General features: G+C 41.7%; 1 protein-coding gene across 1 annotated transcript in view; it reads right to left on the bottom strand.

Moving 5' to 3' along the window:
• Positions 1–24,408, bottom strand: part of LOC134542028 (putative phosphatidate phosphatase) — a 106,185-nt gene that overhangs the window by 5,741 nt on the left and 76,036 nt on the right. The window contains exons 2-4 of the mRNA XM_063385873.1: positions 19,682–19,836; positions 17,896–18,182; positions 10,492–10,549 (exon numbers count right to left, since the gene is read on the bottom strand). Of these exons, the coding sequence (XP_063241943.1) occupies positions 10,492–10,549; positions 17,896–18,182; positions 19,682–19,836 (500 nt within the window). The remainder of the gene's footprint in view (positions 1–10,491; positions 10,550–17,895; positions 18,183–19,681; positions 19,837–24,408) is intronic.

Genomic DNA, 24,408 nt, shown 5'->3' with positions numbered 1-24,408 from the left:
GATTCTACTTATATTTCCGTGTTGAACCTGCAGCCCAGGTTTGTTTTGTCGGATCCAGACTCATCTTGCGTGCTACACATATACACATTCCGCATACATATCGTACACATCGTACATATCTGCGAGTAAGCTATCCCAATGGCAGATCCAATCTGTGAATAACTTGCTCTCTTCTTTTTATAGCTCTGCCGGATATGTAGGTCAGGGTTTGATTTAGTGAAATTTACTGCATTTATATATATATATTTTTTAATTAACACGTACACTGGTCATAATAATTAAGGAATACGACACACACACACACACACAATTATGGGATCAGACCAGACGTGGTTTGATCAGCAGTATCAACTACAAGCAGGTCTGCTCTGGGATGCATCGGGATGACGCATTGCAGCTGGACCAGCACCTCCCACAGTTCGAGCAGAGATGGGAAACGCCCTCGTGGCAGAGTGGCAACTGATCCCCCCAACAGATCGCTCGTCATCTCATAGAGTCCATGCCACGCAGGTGGGCAGGTGGGCCGCAGTTCGGCAGTTAGGGGAGACCAAACATCATATCGGAGGCCTGCTGCTGTAGTGTTCCTTGTCTGTGTTGTGTGCTGTCCTACTGACACCACATCCCGTCTCACGTCCTTCTTCATCTGTCAGCATATCGCACAGTAACTTGCGTCTGTGAAGGATGCGCGGTATTGACCCTCCGATTATTTTTGATGTGCAACATCTTAGCTCTCGGTATTCGGCTTTGGAGGGAGTAATCTCGTGAATGCGACGGAAGTCACATGGAACGGTGCTGGCTTCTGTTCACAAAGCCAAAGTGAAACTTTGTAGCATTATCTAACTGTTAAATTAATTTTAACAAGATGGGCAGTATTTTAATAAAATTCCTTGTCGAAAATCAGGTCCAAACTAGGAGTTGAGTATGTTTTAAAGTCTTTTTTGCTTTTATTGGGGCAGTTTAATTAAATATTTTAAAATTTCCATGTGCTAATTAAATGATTCAATAGTTGACGTAGTGGCTATATTTTTAAAAAAAAATGCTACGTTAAATTTCGTGTCCGAATTTCGTATATGAAAGACTCGCTCACGTGTTTTTTTTTTTGTCTGATCCTCTATGTCCAACCTGCCTGCTCAGCGGTCAGAGCTTGTTGCTGTTCGGGTTCGATTCCCGGCTGGGTTTGGGGTTTCTCACTCGCAGGAAATTCCCTTCCTGGTTCAGGACTGGGTTCGTGTCGTTCCTTCACCCTAGAAATGCGGAAGTCAACTACGAACCATCGCAGTATCATCTCGCCTAGTACGCCCCATGGCCATCTGCCAAAAGGAACTGCTGGGGAATTGAAACAAGCCTCCCGAGCCATCACCATTAACCAAGACAATAACACACGTGACACGTCACTGGCGAAACACACGAATTATACACCTGTGTATACATATGTACCTCGGAGGTAGTAACACAATGTCACAAAAACCAAATTTTTCACGAGAGCAGTTTAAAGACTTTTAAATAGTGCCTCACTTATTTATCAACTATTTTCTACCCAAAATAAGCGAGTTTTTGACATATCGTAGATCTTAGTTTTGTGTGGTACTAGAAAGAATGTCAAACGATTTTCAAATTTATGTTTAAAAGTGCACATAGTGTCTTATGCCTCCGAGGTACAAAAATATATATTATAGCGTGATATAATAATTGGGTAAGAGGCCATTTAAAATTAATGGATGAGTCCATTCCCTGCTAAAATGTCAGGTCGTCAAGAGAAACTAAGGGCCCGGAGGTGAATAATTTTGTCGGACCCCTTCCCCCATTACCTAATGTAGCTACAACTTTTTAAATCCTACAATAATAAAAAAAAGAGACTAAACTTACCATAGCCATAACTGCAAACGTAATCTACGCGTACCGCATAACTTGGTAAAGTTATAATGAATTATATTAGCAAAATACTTGTAATTTTCGGCATATAAGGGTTGTTTCAGCATTAGAAAGAACCTCTAAATTCGATCGAGTTTCTCTCCCCCCCCCCCTCCCCTCCCCCACCCACCTTCTCGGCGGCCCTGCGACACCGCAACTAAGGTCACTCTGTTTCTCTGTTTTGTCTCGAGCATCGTCGACAGTGAGGCCCATCTGAGCCGAACACAACACAGGGGCGTTGACGAGGCGACGGGACGCTGCCCACGGTCAGGAACTCTCGCGGAACGTGCCTGTAGTCGAGCCTTTGAATATATATACTGTATAGAAGTCGCCAGCCCAGGTTAAAATTTCTAATACGGTTTTGAGGTAGTTGGTTAATTCACCGCCGCAATCGCCACCATTTCTAGGGCATCGACTGGTGGTGGTCCCTAGCGGACAAGTGTCGAACTCTTCAAACACCCCTTCCACATCCTGTTGAACGAACTTGAGCTGCAGTGAATGATGGGTGGGGGGGTGCGGGGAATGACAGCGGGCGACAGAGCTGCACTCTAACGTGTAAATAACAACTAAGACGATACAGGGCGTTACGGCAGCGCACTGCAGCGGTGAAGTTCCCAAGCTGCTCATCATACGCTTCTGAAAAACGTAGAGTAAATCCTATTCACTCGCGACTTCTATACAGTATATATATTCAAAGGTCGAGCTCGTGCTGCCCGCACCGGGATTCGAATCTGTGTGCTCTCCGGTGCGAGGCCCGTGTTATACCACTGCACCGCCCTGGCTCGGCGATCTTCAATTTGCACCGCAAACATGGCTAATTTCACCACATCTCACATCCACGTCGGAGATACTGACATCTAGTTTTCAAAAGGAGACGCTGTAAACACCCATAAAGTGTCGTTTCCGAAAAAAAAAATTAAAATTCCCACACTGCATCAAATTATTAGATAGATACTGTGAGTGCAGATTAAGTTTACGCAAGCCTGAATAACCCTTCTATTGAAAAAAAATTGGGATTTTAATGGAATATAAAATTTTTCCTCTCGGGCTGTCGGGGTTATACGTAACGCAGTCCTCAAGAGCATCGCCAACTATACGCAGCACGGATTATCATCTGGCGTGGCGATAACGGTTCTTATCACGATAGTGCGTTTGTGTTTACTGACGAATCCACGTGAATGTACAGATAATATTTAATCAGCGACTTAAAATTTTAAACGCAGCTTGATTAGTTTTCTTCAAAAGAACGGGGACGATTATTTAAGAACACTGGCTCAAATATTTGTTTAAAATTCGTCAGAAACAATACTTTTAAATTGCTAAACGGTTTCCTTGGTTCTACTTCGCACAAAAGATAACACGTTTTCTTTTTGACTACACATTACGCTGATAACCATGTGGTACCGATAACCATCAAATCATGATTTTACGGGCTGGGGAGGGGGGGAAGAGAAGGGTTAACAAAACGTTAACATTTCTCCTGCTGGTGCGAGACGAATAACAGTACCTACTTCACCATTCTGTACAAAGTCTCAACTAAATGATCTTGCAGTTCATCTGAACATTCTATGGACAGAACTAAATGTAATTTTTTGTTCAGTTTTTTTTAAATGTCAATTTATCACAAATAATGTAGCTGAAAAAGTTAATATATATTTTGCGAAAAGCTGCAAAATAGAATTCTTCGGGCCTCCCTATCGCTCATCCATGACCCATCTGCTCTAGGAACACTTATCTGACTTCGAACCCACGCATTACCAAACATTTGCCTGTTAATATCTGAGTGAGACTTTGTTAAATGGTTTTATTTTTAAACACTGATGACCAATATTACGGATTAGGTACAAAGCGCTGCTGTCTTTGTCCTAACTGTGGTCTTTGCTAGGAGAGGGAACATATTGCTCTAGATAAATTTAATTTGACTGGGATCCAATTGAAACTGTCTCGAATCAAATGAAACCACTGAAATAATCCCGGACAATGAATGTATCTGTAATGGCAGTATTTTTACCCTGCCCAGTAGCAGCGTTTTTAGTTCAATGCTAAGTTATACTGATAGCCTGTGGACACTGCTAGCTGGCGTTTATCTTTTTGTTCGGGAGCCAGTTGGGAATGTTTTGACACGGATCCTTGCATGCTAATGACAATATTGTTTTACGTCAATTCTTACGGATAATTCACTAAATAAGCGTAACGTATTACGTTGTCTTTAGAATTTCGTCATCAGATGGTGAACGTTATCCAATAATCGTAAAGCGTCAGACGTGCATTCATAATTACAAAATGTCTCGTTGCGGTGGGGTGCATTAGCGGAATAATAGTTTTTGGAGTTTTCATGACTGAGTAATTCATACCAAGGCTGGATTTACAAACTACGCAAGAAACGCAAGAGCGCGAGGACGCAACACGAAACAAACTCTAGAGAACTACAGTAGTTAATAAAAAAACTTAAGGCTCAATCTCACCATAGGCGTACCCAGGAATTTTTTTCGGGGGGTGTTCTTCCAAATTTTAGGAAAAACTGCATAAACCCCAAAAAATGATTATTTCTTGAGTAAATAAATAGAATAGTCTCACATTTCATTTTTTCACCTGGGATATTGTTGATATGTAATTTGTACGTAATTTTTCTTTCAATTAACTTAAGTAAATTCACATCAAAATATTAAAATACCTAAAAACCCCCCCAAAAAGATATATATATAATTTATGTACGCACTTTACAAACTTATTCCTAATAAGTTGACGGCATGACAATAGAATAATTGCTGTATAATTTGATTGTAAGGGAATTAATTACAATAGCTCGTCCATCCGTCATTCGTCTGTCAATTACGTGACCTGCACCCAATAAGATGGACTGAAAAATGTCATCCACTCATCCGTCTAAAGCTTGGTAACTTTATACTTTTGACGGGTGAACGGATGAAACTATAACCTCCTTATGTCTTCTAGGTGATTGCATATAAAATATTATATTAAAATGTATTAAATTTTGTTTAACTGATTAGCTGATTGCAAAATAATTATTTAGCTTAGTTTAGACACATTTCGAAAGCTCTTTTTTGAAACAAAAATGGTGTAAGTCACGGAAGTATAATTATGTATGGTAACTGGAAATGTGAACATGCATACCGGAAAAAAAACACTCCGAGTTTAATGAGTTTCAAGTACCTACTTACTTTACATAATTGTTTAAGTAATATAATTACATATGATAAATTTTTTCCCCAAATTGTTCAGTTTTCTCAACAGTTGTCAGCATTGACACGGAGAAATATTATGACGGACGAGCGGAGTGTTGTAAATCGCCAGCCGACCTCCGTATCGTAGTCGGATGCACACCGGCTTATGATGGGAGAGGTTCTGGGTTCGAGTCCCGGGTAAGGCATGGGAGTAAAACTGAGACTTATTCAAAATATACACTTGCGGTAAAAGATGATGAAAAAGAATAATTAAATTGATATTTATGGCTAAACGGATACCGCTCAAGTCCAAAATCCAAGCAGTGAAGTGAAGTGAAGTGAAGTTAAGTTGTATATCGCTTGGCGGCTGACGGACGGATGCGACGGGCTGTTGTAATTCAGGCTTTACAATTCAAGTGTAGCAAAACAGAACTAAATGACAACGGGATTTTGCATTGTTTATGCCTTCTGCGTCTTCATGGCAATGGGCATTGCTTGGATCGATTTTTTTTCAATTCGAGGAATATTTCTGTATAGATTTAATTATTATTTTATGTAAAATTATGTAAATTTAAAAATATATTTCTGCGAAATACCACTGACTGACTCATTACGATTGACTTGAAATATTTCAACCGATTGAAACTTAGCATAGTTACTCATTTTGTGATGTATGTAGATGCTCACTAAAATATGATTTTCCGAAAATCAGCTCCCAAAGGGAGTTTTGGGGGTGTAAAATATCAAAATTCCAGTTTTTGGTAGAAAATCACCATGGCAATGGCTGTTGCTTTGTTGATGCTTCATTCGTTTTTATGGCAACAACTAATTCACTATTAGTGCAGACCTCATCACCTTTGAAATTTTAGGGGGACTTAAAATATCAAAAATTGCCCTTTTTTTCAATTTTATATCCTACAGATTTGAACTTGACAGTAATGTTCCTCATGTTATGCAGGATGACGTTTTCAGAAAATCAACTCCCAAGGGTGGTTAAGCCCGGGCAAAAGTGGGACAGCGGGATTGTGCATTGTTTATGCCTTCTGCGTCTCCATGGAAATGAGCATTGCTTTGATTTTTTTCCATTCGAGGTGCGGCAAGTGTTCTGCCTGTAGACTGCCGTAGCGAAGTACGGGTACATCAGTTGTACGTATCGGGAAACCATCGGTGCTACTCGTTTTCTCTCCGGTACATTACAAAGCATTGTAATAATTTTTTGTCGAAATTAATTGCATTTTATTTCATTTATTATTACTGTAAATGGGATATTTAGTCTCATTTTTTCCCCATTAGTATAGCCGTGCGAAACTGGGTCGGGCAGCTAGTATATTATATATATTAAAATATATTGTTCTATTACAATATTCGCTAAAAACACCCACACATTGAGTTGAGGCCATTAAGCTACTGACTCAAACATAACTTCACACCACGTTGCACTCAACGAGGTCCCTTTCATCTGAGGCGAGAAATTTACATTTCAGCTTTTCAATGTTTGTAACAGTCGTTTAAAATTACGCACCTTGCGACATCAAACTTTTTTCTTCGTGTTATACGTACAGATGTACAGTATTCAAATGAAAGTACCTGACGACAAAACGACAAAAAAAGTCCAATATCCCCCCCACGTTTTTAATACTTTTATAGTGTTTTGTATGAAATTAGGTCGCAATCACTACTGTTACTCAATGCCCAATTCTACTACGCAAATCCAAAACATAATCAAAGTAGAGTTGAACTGATTATTCCACAGACCAATCACCGCAATTTGAGAATTTAGACTGACCTATCATGAACCAACCACTACAATTCAAATTTGTTTACGTTTACTTACCGATTGGGCTAATTGGTGACACTATTTCTCTCGTCGCTCTGTGTTTAGAAATTGAGCTCGAATGACATGAGTGTTCATAATTTTCTTGCCTCATTTCGGGGAGGGGTTTGAACCCCCAAAACACCCCCCCCCCCCCTGGGTACGCCTATGAATCTCACAAACAATGCTGATTTAATTTGATTTTTCCCGTCATTAGTATTATTTAACGGCTATTTACTAAATGTTGATGTGTAAACATCTTAGCTTTCTGTATTCAGCATTTTGTAGGAGTAATTTCGCGAAAATGTAACGAATGTCGATGAACGGAAATGTGACACAAAGATGGCGGACCCATGTGTAGACACACAAACCCGTATATAGTCAATTTCGTAAACATAATGGGTACATACAAAACGTATTGGTGTGCCAAATGAAACTTTATGAAAGTGAAACTACCCTGGAATATATTTGGTAAACTAGCATAGTCATAATAAAATAAAATTTAATTACATTTATTAGAAAACTATTGTCCTTGAATTCGCATAGGTATTAAAAAAATGTTTATCGTAGTACTACTATAATTAAATACTTAATGAAATAAATAATGCCATCTAACATGTGCGAAAACTTTCTAGTATTAACAGTTTGATGAATTTTAACAAGATGGGCAGTGTTATAACAAAATTCCTTGTCGAAAATGGGGTCCAAAGCCGGGGTTTATATTTTTTCAAGTCTCTTTCGCTTTTATCGGAGCCGTTTCATTATATAGTTTAAATTTTCGCTCTGCTAATCGAATGATTCTATAGTCGACGTAGCTGCTCCGGCAGCGAATTCTAGCGGCAGGTGCGGAAGTACGTGTGATTGGCGTCCAGAAATTTAGATGAAAACACAATGTGTGTATATGTACTTATCTATAACACTCGGATTTTTATTTTATTTTTTAAAGAGATCTAAGTTAAATTTCGTGTCCGTGTTTCGTATTATAAGTTTATTTGCAACATGAAAAAAACATGAATTTGCACGTTACCAAGGTTATATGTTTACACATTACCCGCTCACATTATTTTAACACGATACCTCCCTTGTATTTGTCTTTCTGTAAAAACATATTTTCAACATGTATTCACTAGGTGCAGTAATGAATGTGCGAAGTCATAATTTATTATCACTTGCGTGACAATTAGAAGCAATATGGTTGAAATAATTTGAAACAGAACAATAAATGCAGGGGAGATATCGTGTTAAAATTTCAGTTCTAGCCTTAAAATGATAGCAATGCCGAGAAGACGAAAAAAAAAAAAAAAAAAAATCAACACGGCGTAAGAGTACGAGCTTCAAGTCGCAAAACATCAACAATCCTATAACCTGAAACACAAAACTTTTGAAAAGATGTTCTTCATCGGACTTATTCCAGACATTTTTTTTTTTAGAGAATTAATATGAATGTCTTAATATAGGTAATTTGATTTCAAACATTCATTCGCTTATATGTGAGATAGTTTTATGACACTTAAAATAAAGAAGACAAAAAAAATAACGCAAGTCGAAAGGTAACGAGTAGAAATATTGCAAAAAGCTTGCGTTGCTTTTTTTGCGTCTTGAGTAATTTGCGAACGGGTAATCGAAATCGCCGTTCTTCACGCAGTTGCGCACAGGGTGGAAGAGTGGTTGGCAGCTCGTGACGCGTGCAACCTCCGGGCCTAACGGCGCGACACGTGGCGACCCCTGCGCGCCCCGGGGGCTCCCACGGCCTCGCGACAGGGTCGCCGAACCTTGGCCCAGGTCCGGGGTCGACATACCCTTCCCCCAGAGGGGGCCAAAAAGAGGTGAAGGTCGCCCTTGCCAATCTGCCGCATCCGCGGTTCTTCGCACGTGTGCGCCATGCACTCCTGACAATTCCCACCTTCAGTTCACGAACAACGCCGGTTACAAATAACCCAAACCTACAGCTGTATCTCCGTAAATTCACGAACACTGAATTTACTTACTTTTAAAATAATTCAAAAATGAATATTCTTGGTATATTAGCAAAACATTTAATAACTGGTTAAGTCCACAGCAAAAACACTCTTCTTTTGTCCACGTGTGTGTTTACCTTTTTTTTTTTTTTTTGGAACGAAACATACAAAAGGAAAAGTAAAAATACGGCGTAGTTTCTACGAAGTTTCGGTTATTTTTTGAAATTATCAAGAACTCTTCGTTTATTTGAGTTAAATTCTTCGTTGAACAGTCTGAACTCTGAACAGAGTGGTCCGTGATTGGGGCATGCTGTTGACCTTATACCGAGCCATCGCCATATTGAATCCCTCTAAACATCGCGGTCACGATGATTCACCGCGCTTCGTGATGTTTTAAGTGCGAATTACAAATTTTCCGGCGTTCGAGCACAGTCACTCCCCCAAAATACAGTCCTTTGAAACTGTTACCACTCCAGGTCCCGCGAACATGGCTTGGACAAAACGTATCTCACGCAGCATCCGTGTAGCAATGAATGCATGGCCACTTCCTCGATACGGAAGTATTCTCTACTCAGCCAGCTTTGGCAGATGCAAGGGCGTTGAGAGACTGGCATCCCCCCTCCCCCAAATCATATTTTTAAAGAAAGAATAAAAAAAACTACGTAATATCAACTTCCCGGAACACGTACACCAACCCCCCCCCCCCCCTTTCAGAGGCTTCTAGGTTCACCACATCCACCCGGGTAGCTAAATCACGGTCGCAACTATTTGAAAATTTGGAAATTCCCTGAGATTTCCAGGTTTTCCCCGACGAACTACAGAATTTTACCTGTCAATTTTTAACGTTGCACTATGATAACGCATATCAGCTTCAGGTTGACCGCGCTACTGTATGCGGGTCTGCGATAGTTACGTTTGACAAACAGCTGCGAAACTCATAACCAAAATTCCCCGACACATCCTTGATTTCCCTGACGCTCATAGAACTCCCTGTAATTTCCCTGTTTTCCAGACGTGGCAACCCTGAAAATAATAATGAAATATGAAGATCAACGTACATTTTGGGTTGAGTGAATGAATTAACGAATTATTCCGACATCACGGTCCTTATTGCAAATGATGGGTGGGGGAAACGGGAGTAAACTAAAGAGGGGGAAAACCCAACTGTTCACGACGACGTCCCCTGCGTTTCTCACGTGTGACAATATTGCGAATATGACAAACAAACACCCAACACCCCCCCCCCCCTTATCCACCGCGCAACGACGAGAGGCATGCGGCCCGATCACTGTGGCCACGTCTGTTTTCAAATAGTGCTGTGCCCATCGTATCGGCAAGCCTTGTTGAAGTTATCTTCAGCAACTGAAAGACTGGTGCTCTGGCAAGTGCATTTGAAACGGCCTTTACCAGCTAGGAAATATTATTTTATGCCCCTAACTCTATATACAGTGTTTTTAGAGCTATAACTTTCGTGTTATTACTTGCACAAGTAAGCTCCCCAAATTAGATTGCGTTGTTCTCCTTCTAGTACTTAGGTACAATCTGTCAATTGTTTTCAATCACTGAAAAAAAAAAAAATCTGCTGGTTGTCGACTGCAAGAAGAAGCGGCGGAGAGCGACTCACCACCGTGAAGACGGCGGCGTAGAAGGACAGCGCCGCGTGGCCCGACGGAAAGGACAGCCTGGAACAGCATTATATCGAAATAGTCACAATAGCATAACTGTCACAATAGCGCAACTGTCACAATAGCGTAAGTCACAATACAATAATATTCACACTAGATAATAGTCACAATAGCGTAACCGTCACAATAGCGTAACCGTCACAATAGCGTAACCGTCACAATAGCGTAATATTAACAATAATATTATTAACAATAGCGTAATAATCCTAACATTATAAAAAATTTGTACTTTTACAAGGAAAATTGTTGCCAACGATAGTACTTGTAAAACTACAAGGCAGAGCTTTGTAAAAACACATACAGTTTGGAAAATTGTTGCCAACGATAGTACTTGTAAAACTGCAAGGCAGAGCTTTGTAAAAACACATACAGTTTTACGAGTGATAGGTATAGTTGGTAACTGAGTTTCCAAGGACTTTCCTTGTAGAAGTACAAAAAAAAAAATTGTAGTGAATATCGTAATAGTCGCAATAGCTGGCTGGGCGCGATACGATGGACGCGAGTATTTTTCCAAACCAGTCACCAGCTGTGACGTCACTGCGGCACGGATGACGGACGCGACAGACTTCCCGATGACAAAGATCTTCCATTACCAATCGAGACGCGGGCGCGCCGTTACTGAAAAGAGTGCCAGAATTTTGTTTTCCAAAGATGGGCAGAATGATGGATTGGCGATGATATTATTATTATTATTATTATTATTATTATTCGTGTATTTTCACGGTTTGGTTTGCTAGATGTAATCTCTTTAAACTGATTTATCCAACTGCAATTTTTTTTCGGACACGTCGATTCAGAATAAATCTGCACGCACTGATTGACGTCGTGTGTCTGGTACGTGCACAATGGCAAGAAAAGAAACATATAACTCTTTTGATTGTTCATCTTTGTTTGTCGCGCAGATGCGAAACGTGTATGTTCGCGTTCACGCGATAATTTGCTGTCGCGTCACGCACAGTCGCGCTGCTGTGACTCCAGTGTGTCGCGGCCATGTTGAGAGAACTTGCAGGAAGCACTGCCCCCGCTTCCACTAGGCACCACGAGATGCAGTCAGGGCCGGTGCAAGATAAATTGGCGCCCTGGGCGAAAAACCTTAATGCCCTCCCCCCCCCCCCCACACCACGGCCGGACACCCCAAAGAAAAATTTTCCTTGCCTCAAAATACATCACTTAAGCCCAGATTTTGTCAAAAATCAAATGTAAGCCTGCTTGTGTTTTTTATTACTTTTTTACTTATTACAAATCATAAACAGGTCACCGTGAACTTTAAATAATTACTCATGTCAATATAAACATTCCAAACTGTTACAAAAATCCATTTTCATCTAGTTTCAATAATCGTTAAACATATTGTATCAGCTGTTATGTGTCGTGCTGCGCCGCCCCCAGCTACTTGGCGCCCTAGGCGGTTGCCTAGTTCGCCTATACGGACGCGCCGGCCCTGGATGCAGTCATGATGCCTGACTGCATTTACAAAATAAAACACACGTCATTAATCAGGACCTTAAATAACTATTCGTGAAAAGAAAGCGGATCTTCGATGACGGGGACAATCCCTGATGAGGCCAGAGCGACCTCGCGGCGAGAGAGGCCGATGACGTAACTCCACGTCACCGACCGGCACGGGAGCTCGCCTCGGGGTTCGAACAGCGATGATCTGATACAGCAGGCGGGGGAGGCAGCCGCCCAGCAAGCAGCTCCCGCGCCACCCACTCTCATTTACTCGTCTAGCTTTATTAACATCAATGGCAAAATGAATTATTAAATTGTTATTGTGCTGGTCGATACATTTCGATTACAATTCAGTTTCCATGATTTCGTATTAAACTTAACCATCAATGATTCATCCTCCGGAAAGATTATCAAATTTTTTTCAAGCAAAATCGTCGAAAATTTACGTTCCAAGTTGGTTTTAAAACGTTGTTTTAAAGATTGTACACACATATATATATATATTTTTTCCCAATTTCCCTGACCCTAAATATCTGGATGGAAGAGGGGGGGGGATTCCAGACGTCCCGGCCCCCCCAAAAAGGCCCCTCTCCAAAACATTAAGTTACCGCAGAGGTAAGAGGCCCAGGGTCCCGCGAAGTTCCACCCCCCCCCCCCCCCCCCCCCCCCGCTGGCACGACGGAGCAGCGTCGGGCGCCGTTTCCAGTCGCGTCGCTACCAGCAGATTGGTTTGCCGTCAGTGTGGGAGACAGAAACCGAAACACGCCGCTATCGGCCGTCCCCCGCCGACTCGGCGCTCTTAAATATAGTCGTTCCAGCGGAGGAAGAAGAGCTGTGGGCTGATTACGAACACGCATTTTGCGATAGAAGACTCGGAAAGCAACGAAGGTACGTGGAGGATTACCGCAGGAAGAAGCCGCGTGGTTACGAACACATTTTTTCCCCCCTTAAACTCCGACACCACTGACAACGTTATGACGTTACATACCGTAACCTTCCGAGTGTGAACACACATTTCGGATAGGTACTTATCGCACCGTTGCTACGTTATATACCACTTGTGTATCAATTGGTGATGTGAGGTTAGTAAGAGTTTAGCGACGTAATTTAACTACAATAAGTATTAAATAATGTGAAATTTTAGTGGCACCATTTTCTTTAAACATAGCTGGATGTAATACGAGCCAAACCTATTTAAAATGAAGATTAACGTAAAGAATACCTGGGGTTTGCTAAGGCGGGACACAGGTATTGCAACATTGATGACACAAAATTATTTTACCCCATGTTTAATAGAAATAATTATTGAATTAATCTCAGATAGTTTAAAATGCTTGAAACAAAAAATAAATCTAAAAAATATATAGGTATTTATATATGACTGAAACAAAAAAAATTGTTTATTTAACGCAAACATTAAATATTCAGTTACCTATGATGTCATTGGATTTAACCGTGGCTCACAAGTCCCGCGTATCATAACGAAACACACATGGTATTTCTGCGTGAGTATTCTTCGTCAACCCGCTGGGATCGAACCCGCGTACCGCGACACACGAGCGTAACGCGTCAAGCGGACCCGGCGTGTCTGTGGTTTCTTGAAATGGGGCATGGCGGCATAATGGCGGCTGTAGACCTCGCGCGCAGGTTCCGCGGTCAAATATTAAAGGCTCTAACACTTAACGATACCGGAGTTGCTTGGCTAGCGGGTTCTAGCCCACGTCCAAGGCGAAGATCTCACCGACCGACGTTCGAGTTAACTTGCAATCACCATCTTCAGGGTGGCAGTTTACGTGCTGAGGTTCCGATTGGCTACAGCTGTGGGCCAATCTGAGCCTTCCTTTCTTTCGGTTGGTAGGTTAACTGCTACCCCGATGATGGCGATCGCAATGTCGACCGAAACATCAGTGAAAATCATCGCCTACGACGCAGATAGAACCCACGAGCCAAGCAACTTCAGACGGGGTGGGGGGGGGGGGGGGGGAGGGCAGCGAAAGCCTGCGCTCCTTATTAACTGAACGATATTTATGTGCCACAACAGAACGTCAGTCATAGCGGACGCGGCTGTTGCTTTATTAACGTCACAAAGTATAAAATCACTCCATTATGTCAGAGTTCCAAAGCAGCAGGTGTTTGATACTTCATCATCAGTGTGTTATATATATATATATATATATATATATATATATATATATATATATACACACACACACACACACACACACACACACATTATGCGTCAAGTTACTACAGCCTGTGAAATGCAACTTGTCTCAAATTTGACAGTTCTCGAAATTAATGCCAATGGTCGTAGTGTCCTTCTGCCAATGTTGTGGTCAGTGGTGGCCTTACACTTTGCAAGGCCCTGGGTCGTTTATTTTCGCGCGGGGCCCTAAAGATGGGGCTTTACGGGGGCGGAGGAGAGGTGGTGAAGTATAGAATACTCCTCTAATAAAAACGCTAGAAACTTTTACAAACAAACTCTGAAAAATGTGTTTTTAAGCCAACCTGCTACTTGAAATTTGACGATTACTTTTCTAATTTATCTTAGGAAATTTTGATTTAATAAATTCTTTGAAGGTTTTTACTATGTGGAATCGTGGAAATTCAATTGAAATATAAAAGTAATTGATCAAGCACTTTAAATTATATGCGAATAAATATTTTTTTTCTCATTAATGTAATTATTTTTTCACACAGACAAACTAGACAAACAAGAACCACAAAAACAAAATGGCCGCCGCGGGGCCCTGCTGGTCACAGGGGATGGGGGTGGTGGTCTGGCTTGCTCGGGCCTGGAACCTGGTCGCAGTTGTCGGAATTCGTAGACAAACATTATGTTGGTGCTTGCAAACATGGGTGTAGATACTGTAAATCCCAGGGGAGGCCAGAGGGGGCCACCCCCCTCCCCCGAAATTTAGAAGCCTCTCAATGTTGGGGAGCATGGGGGGGAGCCCGCTTGCACTTGTAAAATCGTGACTGTGAAGGGGGGTTTAATAAACGTAAAAATCAAAAAACTATGTTTTATGGAAAATTTTCTATATATTTTTAAAGCTTTCTGCTTACTGTGTGTATGTAGCCCAACATAAGGGCAGTATACAACATACAAGAACCGTATCCAAAGGTGACTCGTGTCTGTTATAAAACACACACAAAACACTCAGGCCGCACGTGCCCCATGAGAATCCTGAAGATCTGCGTCCCTGCTTGCCAGTGACCCCTGGTACTCCTTTTGATAGCTGTCATATTTGAGACAAGTTACATGACACAAAACTATACTTTATATTTAATAACTTCAGTACCATGTGTATACAAACAGTTCAATCGGCAACGTTGGCCTCGAGCGCAAAAGTCTAGGCCTGTATCCGCCATTATGCCAGAATTACAAAAGCCCATAGCGTCCGTCCGACATTTCTTTGTCCGTCACAATCCCTGCAGTTGGCCAAGCGATTTTAAAAAAGGCTCCATCCGTCCTACGAAATGTTTTCCCAAATCAGTTCAATATGCACGACTTAAAAGCCTAGAAAATGTCTCAGAGATTTAGCTTGATGTTTGACTTTTACGTTATGCAGGAACTCGTGTCCCAATACATAATGTATTAACAAATCCTCGAAATAATTAAGAGTACAGTAAGTCCTCTATTTACGTCGTACCGATTTACGTCGTTTCGGATTAACGTCGCTAATGTTTGAGTACTCATGTTTCAATTTAAGTTGTCGCCGATTCACAATAACGTCGTTTACAATGACCGTAAATCTTTATTTTAACCAAAAAACCGTATATAATTAGTTTATAATTCTTTGTTTCCTTCGGTAGTTAATTTATGCTATGTAGCGTAAGCTACACGTTCACCGCCTTATCTTATCATACATCATGAGGGACGCTTCCTGCTCTCCGCTGCTCTCCGCGCGGTGATGCAATACTACCAGCCCGCCCGCTCGGCCACCCACGTATCTCGCACGCCACCCACGTATCTCGCACGTAGAAGTGTTATCTACTTCCCGCAACGACACAGCATTTTCTCCTACCCCTTTTCGTCCAACTCCTTGGCACTTCAGTAGAGGTGTAAAAGTAACTAAAAAAAGTGTACCCGTATGTATTCGTTACTATAACAATTAGTTCTCGTTACTTTCGTATCGTTACTCGTTACTTCTGATACCGCATAACATGCTATGTTATGTAACAGCAACGAATCGAGTCGTATTTCGTACGCGTACAGTATGACGTCGCGTAAATAATAATAAATCGAATATAAACAATTAAAAGTATTTTATAATTAACAGCTTTTGTTAACCAAGAAACAATAAAATCTCATTAGAGCAGCTTTATTATAATATCTCTTTTAAGATAAGAACAAAAAACGTGAAAATACGCGATAATAAAAAACAAAAACATACATATTTATAATTTGTAAAAAATACTTTCTTACGTTGTTTCTGTTCCAATCTAAAACTTTGTCTACACACACAATACCTTTAATAAACAGTAAAAAAACTTGGACGACGAATTTCCAAATTATACTTTTCTTAATAAACAAACATCGTTCTTTGTAACGAATAAGCGCGTGCATGCGTAAAACATACGAAAAATGCGAGTAACGAAATGCATTCGTGTGTAACGTTTCGTTACTCGTTACTAGATGCCGCACCCGTTACTCAGTAACGAATACATACGGTTTTCTACAGCTCTACACTTCAGTCGCTATGATATTATTTAGTTGGCCGGAGTTTTAAACGTGCCGTTGTTAACTTTATCGTGATTAAATGCGTTTGTAGTAGGCCTACAGTATCAGCTCACTGCAATTTATGATTTTTTCTTCATAAGATGTCTTCCAAACGACTATATATCTGTTTTTATATTTCAATCAATAAAGGTAATAAAGCAGCTGGTTAAATAACCATTCTATAAAGCTGAGAAGTACTAGTTGGACTTGTTTCCCACGCTGTCGGTTGGAATTTGCTGATAAAATTGCCCGTTGTCACGTCTGTATGCCAGCGCTTTCGGCCGACCTTGGGCCGTGGTCGGCTGGTGGCATGAAACATGGCTCATTTTGCGTCGTTTCTATTTACGTCGCGGTTTTCAGGAACGTAACCCCGACGTAAACCGAGGACTTACTGTATTTCAATCAATAAAGGTAATAAAGCAGCTGGTTAAATAACCATTCTATAAAGCTGAGAAGTACTAGTTGGACTTGTTTCCCACGCTGTCGGTTGTCATTTGCTGATAAAATTGCCCGTTGTCACGTCTGTATGCCAGCGCTTCCGGCCGACCTTGGGCCGTGGTCGGCCGGTGGCATGAAACATGGCTCATTTTGCGTCGTTTCTATTTACGTCGCGGTTTTCAGGAACGTAACCCCGACATAAACCGAGGACTTACTGTAATTGCATTTTTAAAATGTTTTTTTTTTACAACCGAAATTTTTTCATGCAAAATGTGGACACTGAACAGTCTAACGAACTATAGGCTTGTATTCTGACCAGGCGAGCAGCGACACGACCAATGTAAACAAGGCTACAAGACTTCAAAATGTTCCTTGGAAACCAACTGTCAAGAAATATATTTTATCTTTGTACAACACATGGCTATGGTTATTTTTTGCTGATATGAAAATCGTTTTTTCGATATAATACTGAATATTTCTTACGAAAATTATGCATAGTATTATATTTTAACTGATTTTAAACCATGTGAATAATAATCTAATATTTCATAATTCAACTTTATTTTGTTTTATTATGCTTATTGTTTTCGCAATTAAATACTGGAAAGCACCTCAGGGAACAGTTTACTATGGGAGGTACTGGGGCAGCAAAAAGCATAAATGCCCGGACAAGAATCAGAAGCCAGTACTGCTGAAGCGATGCAGCAGCGCGGGCGCACGGCGGACCCACCTGGCCTCCTCTATGACGGCCGCGTCGGGCCCGGAGCAGGTGTAGTCGACGACGTACTCGTGGCCGCTGCAGACGTGGGTCGGCTGGCACACATCGAGGAAGTGCGGCCGCAGCCGGCCCACCAGGTACTTGGCGCTGTCCACCACGAGCTGGCTGAAGGCGGCGCCCACCACGAACACGCCCGCCACGCAGTACAGCCGGCACAGCCAGAGCGGCGGCCGCCAGCCCAGCAGCTCTGCGTCCCCGCGCGCCGACCAGCCGCGCCGCGTCGCCTCCGTCGCCAGCACCTGCAGCGGAGTGCTCGAGCTCGCTCGCGAACCACGGGGAGGGGGCGTGGTCTCGGGAAGTGGAGGGGGGGAGCGTACAATAGGACAAGTGATTGATGGCTGACAGGGGAGGGTGAGGAAGGGGGTGTCGGTGCCCTTTGTGAACCCCAGAACTACTATGCTCCCCCTACTGAGTTACCTAAGTTTTAAAGGGTGACGGAGAGTGCCAAAACTAGCTATTCCTGTTAAGGGACCCCGCCTCGTGAGGAGTGTATCTGTGGGGGCGACGGAAGACTACCATACTGGAAAACTACCATAATGACAGTATTCCGCCTGGCCTCTTCGAAAAAGGCGGAAAAGTACCATAACTGAAAACTACCATAATTTTAAAGGACGAGGCGGAATTCTGCCATATTTCCTTATACACTCCATGGAATGAGTACAGCTGCTTTTTTCTCGAAGTAGTGTGAAGAATACATCGCTAGGTAGCGCTGCACACCCCCTAGTTGTTTTTTAGGTTAACTTAAAAAAGTTACAGAAAGCACTTCTGACAGTGACTTTCTGTAGTTCCAGTCATAAATTAACTCAACAGATCGCGCACTAATAGAAACAAATGTTTCCAAAAATGGGTTATAGGAAGCAGCACTCTATACTTAAAACTACGATCTGTAAAAAAAAATAAGGTAGTTTTCCATTATGGCATGTTTCCTCCTGTTTTTACGGGAGTCGACGGAAGACTGCCATACTGGAAGACTACCATAATCAAAGAATTCCGCCGGGGGGCGACGTAAAAGAGCCATAATGTAAAACTATCATAAGTTAAAACGCAACTATACAGTCCTAATACTCGAACGACATGATTACATTATGTCTATTATCTTAGAAATAATTTGTATAAAAAAGTAGCATACAAAGTCTTGTGACTCTAATTGATTTTTTAACTCCAGGTCACTAGTTGAAATTAAATGCAATCTAGTGACCAAAAATCACAATTACCTGACAACCGACAATTAAGTAAGTAAAATATTGCATGATTTATATCATATGTTTGAAACTCGATGTCAGATTATCACCATCAGTTGTATAGTCATCTATACTACTGAGGTGGCAATTCAATTGGGTTTATTTTACGTCATGTCTATCAAAAGAACAAGCATGGATTATTTCCCAAAAAAAAATGTTTACGTTACTACATCTTTAATAATACCCACATTATGTTTATGATGGGCTGTTGGGGTTCACTTTTCGTGGGCTGACTTCACTACGAACTTACTTCCTAATGGCTGTGGTGTTGTTTTCGTCATCTCGGGGCTGTTGGTTTTGGTGGTGTTTGTGGTGGTGGTTGAGATGGTATTTGTACTGGTGGTTGTGGTTGTAGTTGTGATGATGGTTATGGTGGTATTTATGGTTATGGTTGTGGTGGTGATGATTATGGTTGTGGTAGTTGTGATTGTTTTTGTGGTGGTGATTGTGGTGGTGGTGGTTATGGTGTTGGTGAGGAGGTGGCGGTGGGTACTCACGACGAGCGGCGGCAGCAGCAGTCCGACGACGGCGACCACGGTGTCGGACACCTGCACACGCGCCTTGTAGGGGTACCCGATGGAGTCGTCGTCGCAGAAGAAGCCTCTGCGGTATGGCCGCGCCAGCACATTGACTAGCAGCACCGCCAGCCCCACTGCAACAGCAACAACACATGCTGCAATGCTGCCGTGCTGCCATGCTGCATTCACAAAAACACAACAGGGGTGAAAGCATTTTAAAAGAATCATTTGGTGGTACAGGTTTGCCACACATACACGACAAACATGGCCAATGCAAGAGGATTTTAGAATAGAAAGTGATTATATTTACTCATGTTGTGTAGGCTATGCAGCAAACTGAGATAAGTATAAAGAATACCGGATGGTCGGTGACACTTTTCATTACTGCTTGTTCACATTTGCGAGTAAGTACAACCACCGCATCGTTTCAAAAAATTTTCATAAGAAATACGATGTTAATTGAAAATTGGGTGAGTGAACTAGGAATTACCGGGGAAAACCAACCAACTCATTGCAATGTTCGCACACATTTTCTACTTGCGAAAAATATGGTGAAACACAGCAGTATCGTCTTTCCTAGTTTGCACCAGGTACGCAATGGCCAACCCTCTACGTAATTGTTGAGGATTCATGCCAACCTCCGGGATGATAAACCTATCATCATGAACACCATAGACAATGCAGACATTTAAAGTTGTTATTTGAACGCTTCAACGCATTTCTCATGAATGATTTATCCCTGCATGATAAGATTTGTTTGATTGATAGGGTTTTTCAATCTCGCGGCTATGCACACAGACTTAAGTCGGCAGGACCTCCATTATTACAGTGGGCTCAGTACCAGGTGGCTACAACTCGGCGCTTAAGCCTCGTTTACATTGGTCTAATAAAGAGGTCGAATATGCTGGGCCGAGTGCTCAGCCTAGCATGTATTCACCCTTTCACTCGCCATGGCATTCATACAAGAGTGTAAAAAGGAGGGCAGAAGTCTGCGAGCTTCTTTCTGCCTGCTGTCTACTCGACTGATCGCTGATAGAGGGCAAGCAGTGAGGGCGGGCGTGTGATGACGTGAAAAGCACAGTGGTGGGGCGAGGAGAGTGGTCGAGTCGTTGGGTCTCCGACTAAACCACTCGATTCACCCTCCGACTGGGTCCAATGCGGTACTCGAATCAATCTAATAATCGCCCGTTCATAATGGTACATTTGACAGGGCGAGCAGCGACTCGACCACTTCACTCGCCCTTCGGTTCGACCTGTGGAAACGAGGCTCCATGGAACACCACGACGATCGCCACACAAGCGAGGAGAGAACACTAATGTCCAGTTGATCCATTCTGCTCTTGATCCGCGATCCAATTATCTTAGCCCAAAAATGTTCTAAGGATCATTCCTCTGAACTTTGCGCCAACACAAACTGGGACTACACGATCTTCGTTCGCGTTCGTACATTTACAATCTGCGACAACAGGCAGCAACAGTGTCGAAGAAATGTTAGGTGCATTTATATATGAAGTCGCAACAATCGATTGTGACATGGCGAGCAAATGGTTCATGCGATTGCCACAACATAGAATCACATACAATCGCTGCCTCGTCTTTTGAATTTTAATATCGACTGAAAACACATAGGTACTGGTATTTGAAAGGTTATAAAAAACGAAGCAGTATGAAATATGAATAATGGTTTTGCCTCAAAAAGGAATCATGACGAAATATTATATTAAAATATTAAACTAAAACAAGTATTTAAAACTTTTAAAACAGGGGTATATCGCGTAAGATGTTGTAATACTAATACTTAAAAGTTTTGATCCATGTATTACATATGATGATTAAATCAACCTGAATAAAGTTTGGATCCGAGATCATTGCTGTGAACCGATCCGAGAGTTCCCAGTCATCTTCGTTCAGCGTTCCTAACACAATGGTGCAACAGAAAATGTGGCCGAATATGATCAAACCAGCTTATGACTCGAGATCAGGCCTGAACTGCAACTGGCCAGAAGCGTCTAAAATTCACTGGACGACACTAAACATACGACTCCGACCTATATATTGTCAAAAGACCCCAGCTGTCAACTGTGACTGGACCTAAGTGATTTATTGCAATGTTTCAGTGACCACTTGACGCTGAGATACACAGTTCACTGACCACGAGTCGTTAGACGCCCGAATAACACACGTCCGTGAATCTTCAGATTTCTATCTTTTCTGCTGTTAAAGTAAAAAGTGTTTAGGTCATGAAGTGTTTGTAAGGTCAGGTCGGTGACATTTAAAATACTCTGAAATCGTACAAATATATGAATTCTCTTAAATGAAAGCGGTGAACTTCTGTACTATTTGAGAATGATAGGTGGTCAATGAATACACACTTTACGAGGCTTAATGACTGAATAACCCTTTCCCCAATTTTCTGATAGTAACTCATAGTAAAGGGGGGGGGGGAAACTAGGGAAATATTAGGACCCCTTGCAGAGTCAGGCAATTGAAATCTACGCAAAGCTTTACAGGTAAATCAAATGGAGAAATACATACTTCTACTTGGTCTCATGTAACAACTGTGCAAGCCAAGTTTGTGGACGGACAAACCACCCCTCCCCCTTACTTAGGCTTCTTTCCTCGAACTTCTAATTAGCCACTGGTTTCTTAAGCCGATGACATCAGGTCGACACTAAGAAATTTACACTGAAACCCTGAGGAATTAACTGTCTGCATGTCTTAGTACAGTCTGTGTCAATAATTTATGCTCGATTAAGTTTCGAAGATTCTATAAACTGTCACTTCTGAAGAACACTTTTTATAACCTTGCTCAAACATACCGAGATCAGACATCGATATTAAACTGTTGATATAGCTGCACTGATAAAACCTCAGCCTCTGGTGCAAAAAATAATGATGCAGAAATTCAGAATACAAATCAAAAATTTTATTATTAATATTGTGAAAACATTTTTAAATTGTTAATTTCCACTTCTCTTTGCATTTGATTTGTAACTAAAAGAGGTGAAAATGATAACTATGAACTTAATTTGATTGTTGACAGCTTGTTATTATTTGTGGCTTACATGTGCATTACAATCGAAATCGTCTGCCCTATTAACGCGTGCACGCACTGCAGTTTCTTTTCTTCTTAAAATGTTCTATTTCACTGCTATTAATACGGCTAGGGGGCGCGGTGGTTGGGTGATCAGATCACTCTATCCCCGCCATGGGCGATACGGGTTCACTGTAAGGAGCATGGCTTTACTACGACAATACCAAACACATGTTCCACCACTAAGGGCCCCGCCTACCCGAGCACACATACGGTGTGCACACATACACGTGTTTTGAAAACTGTTCAAGATATCTGATATCTGTTCAAGAATACCCTGAGGTAGAATTAGTAGTTCTGTTTCCGGATTTCATTTTTAAACTGGATTTTTTTTTAAGAGTGTAAATGGCTAAAACACGTGATTCAGGATTATTTTTACGCATGAAACAACCGGTACAGATTTATTAAAGCACTCAAGGGACTTGCGTTTCACTTTTTTATTTATTAAACGTCACAAAATGTTATGGTCACCACTCAAATCACATATTTTACCTTATGCACGACGAGAAGACTGCGCGCCAGTTCAGAGCCTTTGCGCTTAGAGGCGATACCGTGCTAGAAGCACCAGCGAGCGTCGCACTTAGCATTCCACAACACAAACACACCCCTGACTAGGCAGGCCATTTAAGATGTTTCATGGTATCGATCCTTTTTTTTATGTAGTCTAAATCTTGAAAGGGGGAAAATTCAAGAGAGAGTGACACATTTTTTAATGGTTCTTGCATTAATAATTCACCGTGGGATTCTAGTTTAAGAAACACGAATTAGTGAGCCGTTACAATTAGAAGAACCTGGAAGTTGGAAATGTATAAATAAATGGACCATGCATAAAACCTACAATGCTTCAACTCATCCCGGTGAAATATAGATACGTCCATGATTTTATTTACCTGATCTAGTATTCAGCGCACAAGTCCAAAATCGGCTTATAATTGACCAACAGATCTGTAAAAAATTTTGATGTCGACAACTGTACCGTGACAGACACATGCTACTGTTGAAATAATTTAATGTATTTAGTTGTATTTTGACACAGCATATATTTAAATTCACCAAGTCCTGAAGTAAACCATAAATGTTATAACCTCATCACTGAGACAACCATCAAGAAAGAATTTGAAAGTAAACAATGGGCAAAGTGGTTCTACCGCCTCCTCCTCACTCAAAATGAAATTCTGCGCACGCTCCTGTCCGTCATGACATAGTTTTTTTTTTTTTTTCATCAGTTAAACCGGCTAATACAGACGTTCAACGGTGGGGTCATAATTTTTTCAATATTTTTTTTACTGCCAGTTTTTTTTTTGTTGCCCTCTCTACGTCTTCACTAATCTATGACCACGTCCGCTTCGTCGGCCGGAACTCTGAGCTTCGGTCGCGGTCGGCTTCTCCCGGATCCGGGACAGTAACCTGACAAGCGAGGAGATGGATGCCGACGGAAGACAAGTGAGAAGAACCCCTGGGGAAGAAGGGGGGGGGGGGGGGAGAAGGTGACCTTGGCTGGAGGTCGACGATAACGAGACGTCGGGACGGCAGCGGCCCGCCCATGATCGCGGTGTCGACACGGGCCACTCGCGGCAAGGTCAGCTCCGGAATGTTCGGCCCGGCCATGGCG

The sequence above is a fragment of the Bacillus rossius genome (genome assembly GCF_032445375.1).
Source record: "Bacillus rossius redtenbacheri isolate Brsri chromosome 4 unlocalized genomic scaffold, Brsri_v3 Brsri_v3_scf4_2, whole genome shotgun sequence".
Taxonomy (NCBI): domain Eukaryota; kingdom Metazoa; phylum Arthropoda; class Insecta; order Phasmatodea; family Bacillidae; genus Bacillus; species Bacillus rossius.
Note: the sequence above shows the minus strand (reverse complement) of the source record. Positions and strands in the feature narration are given on the sequence as shown.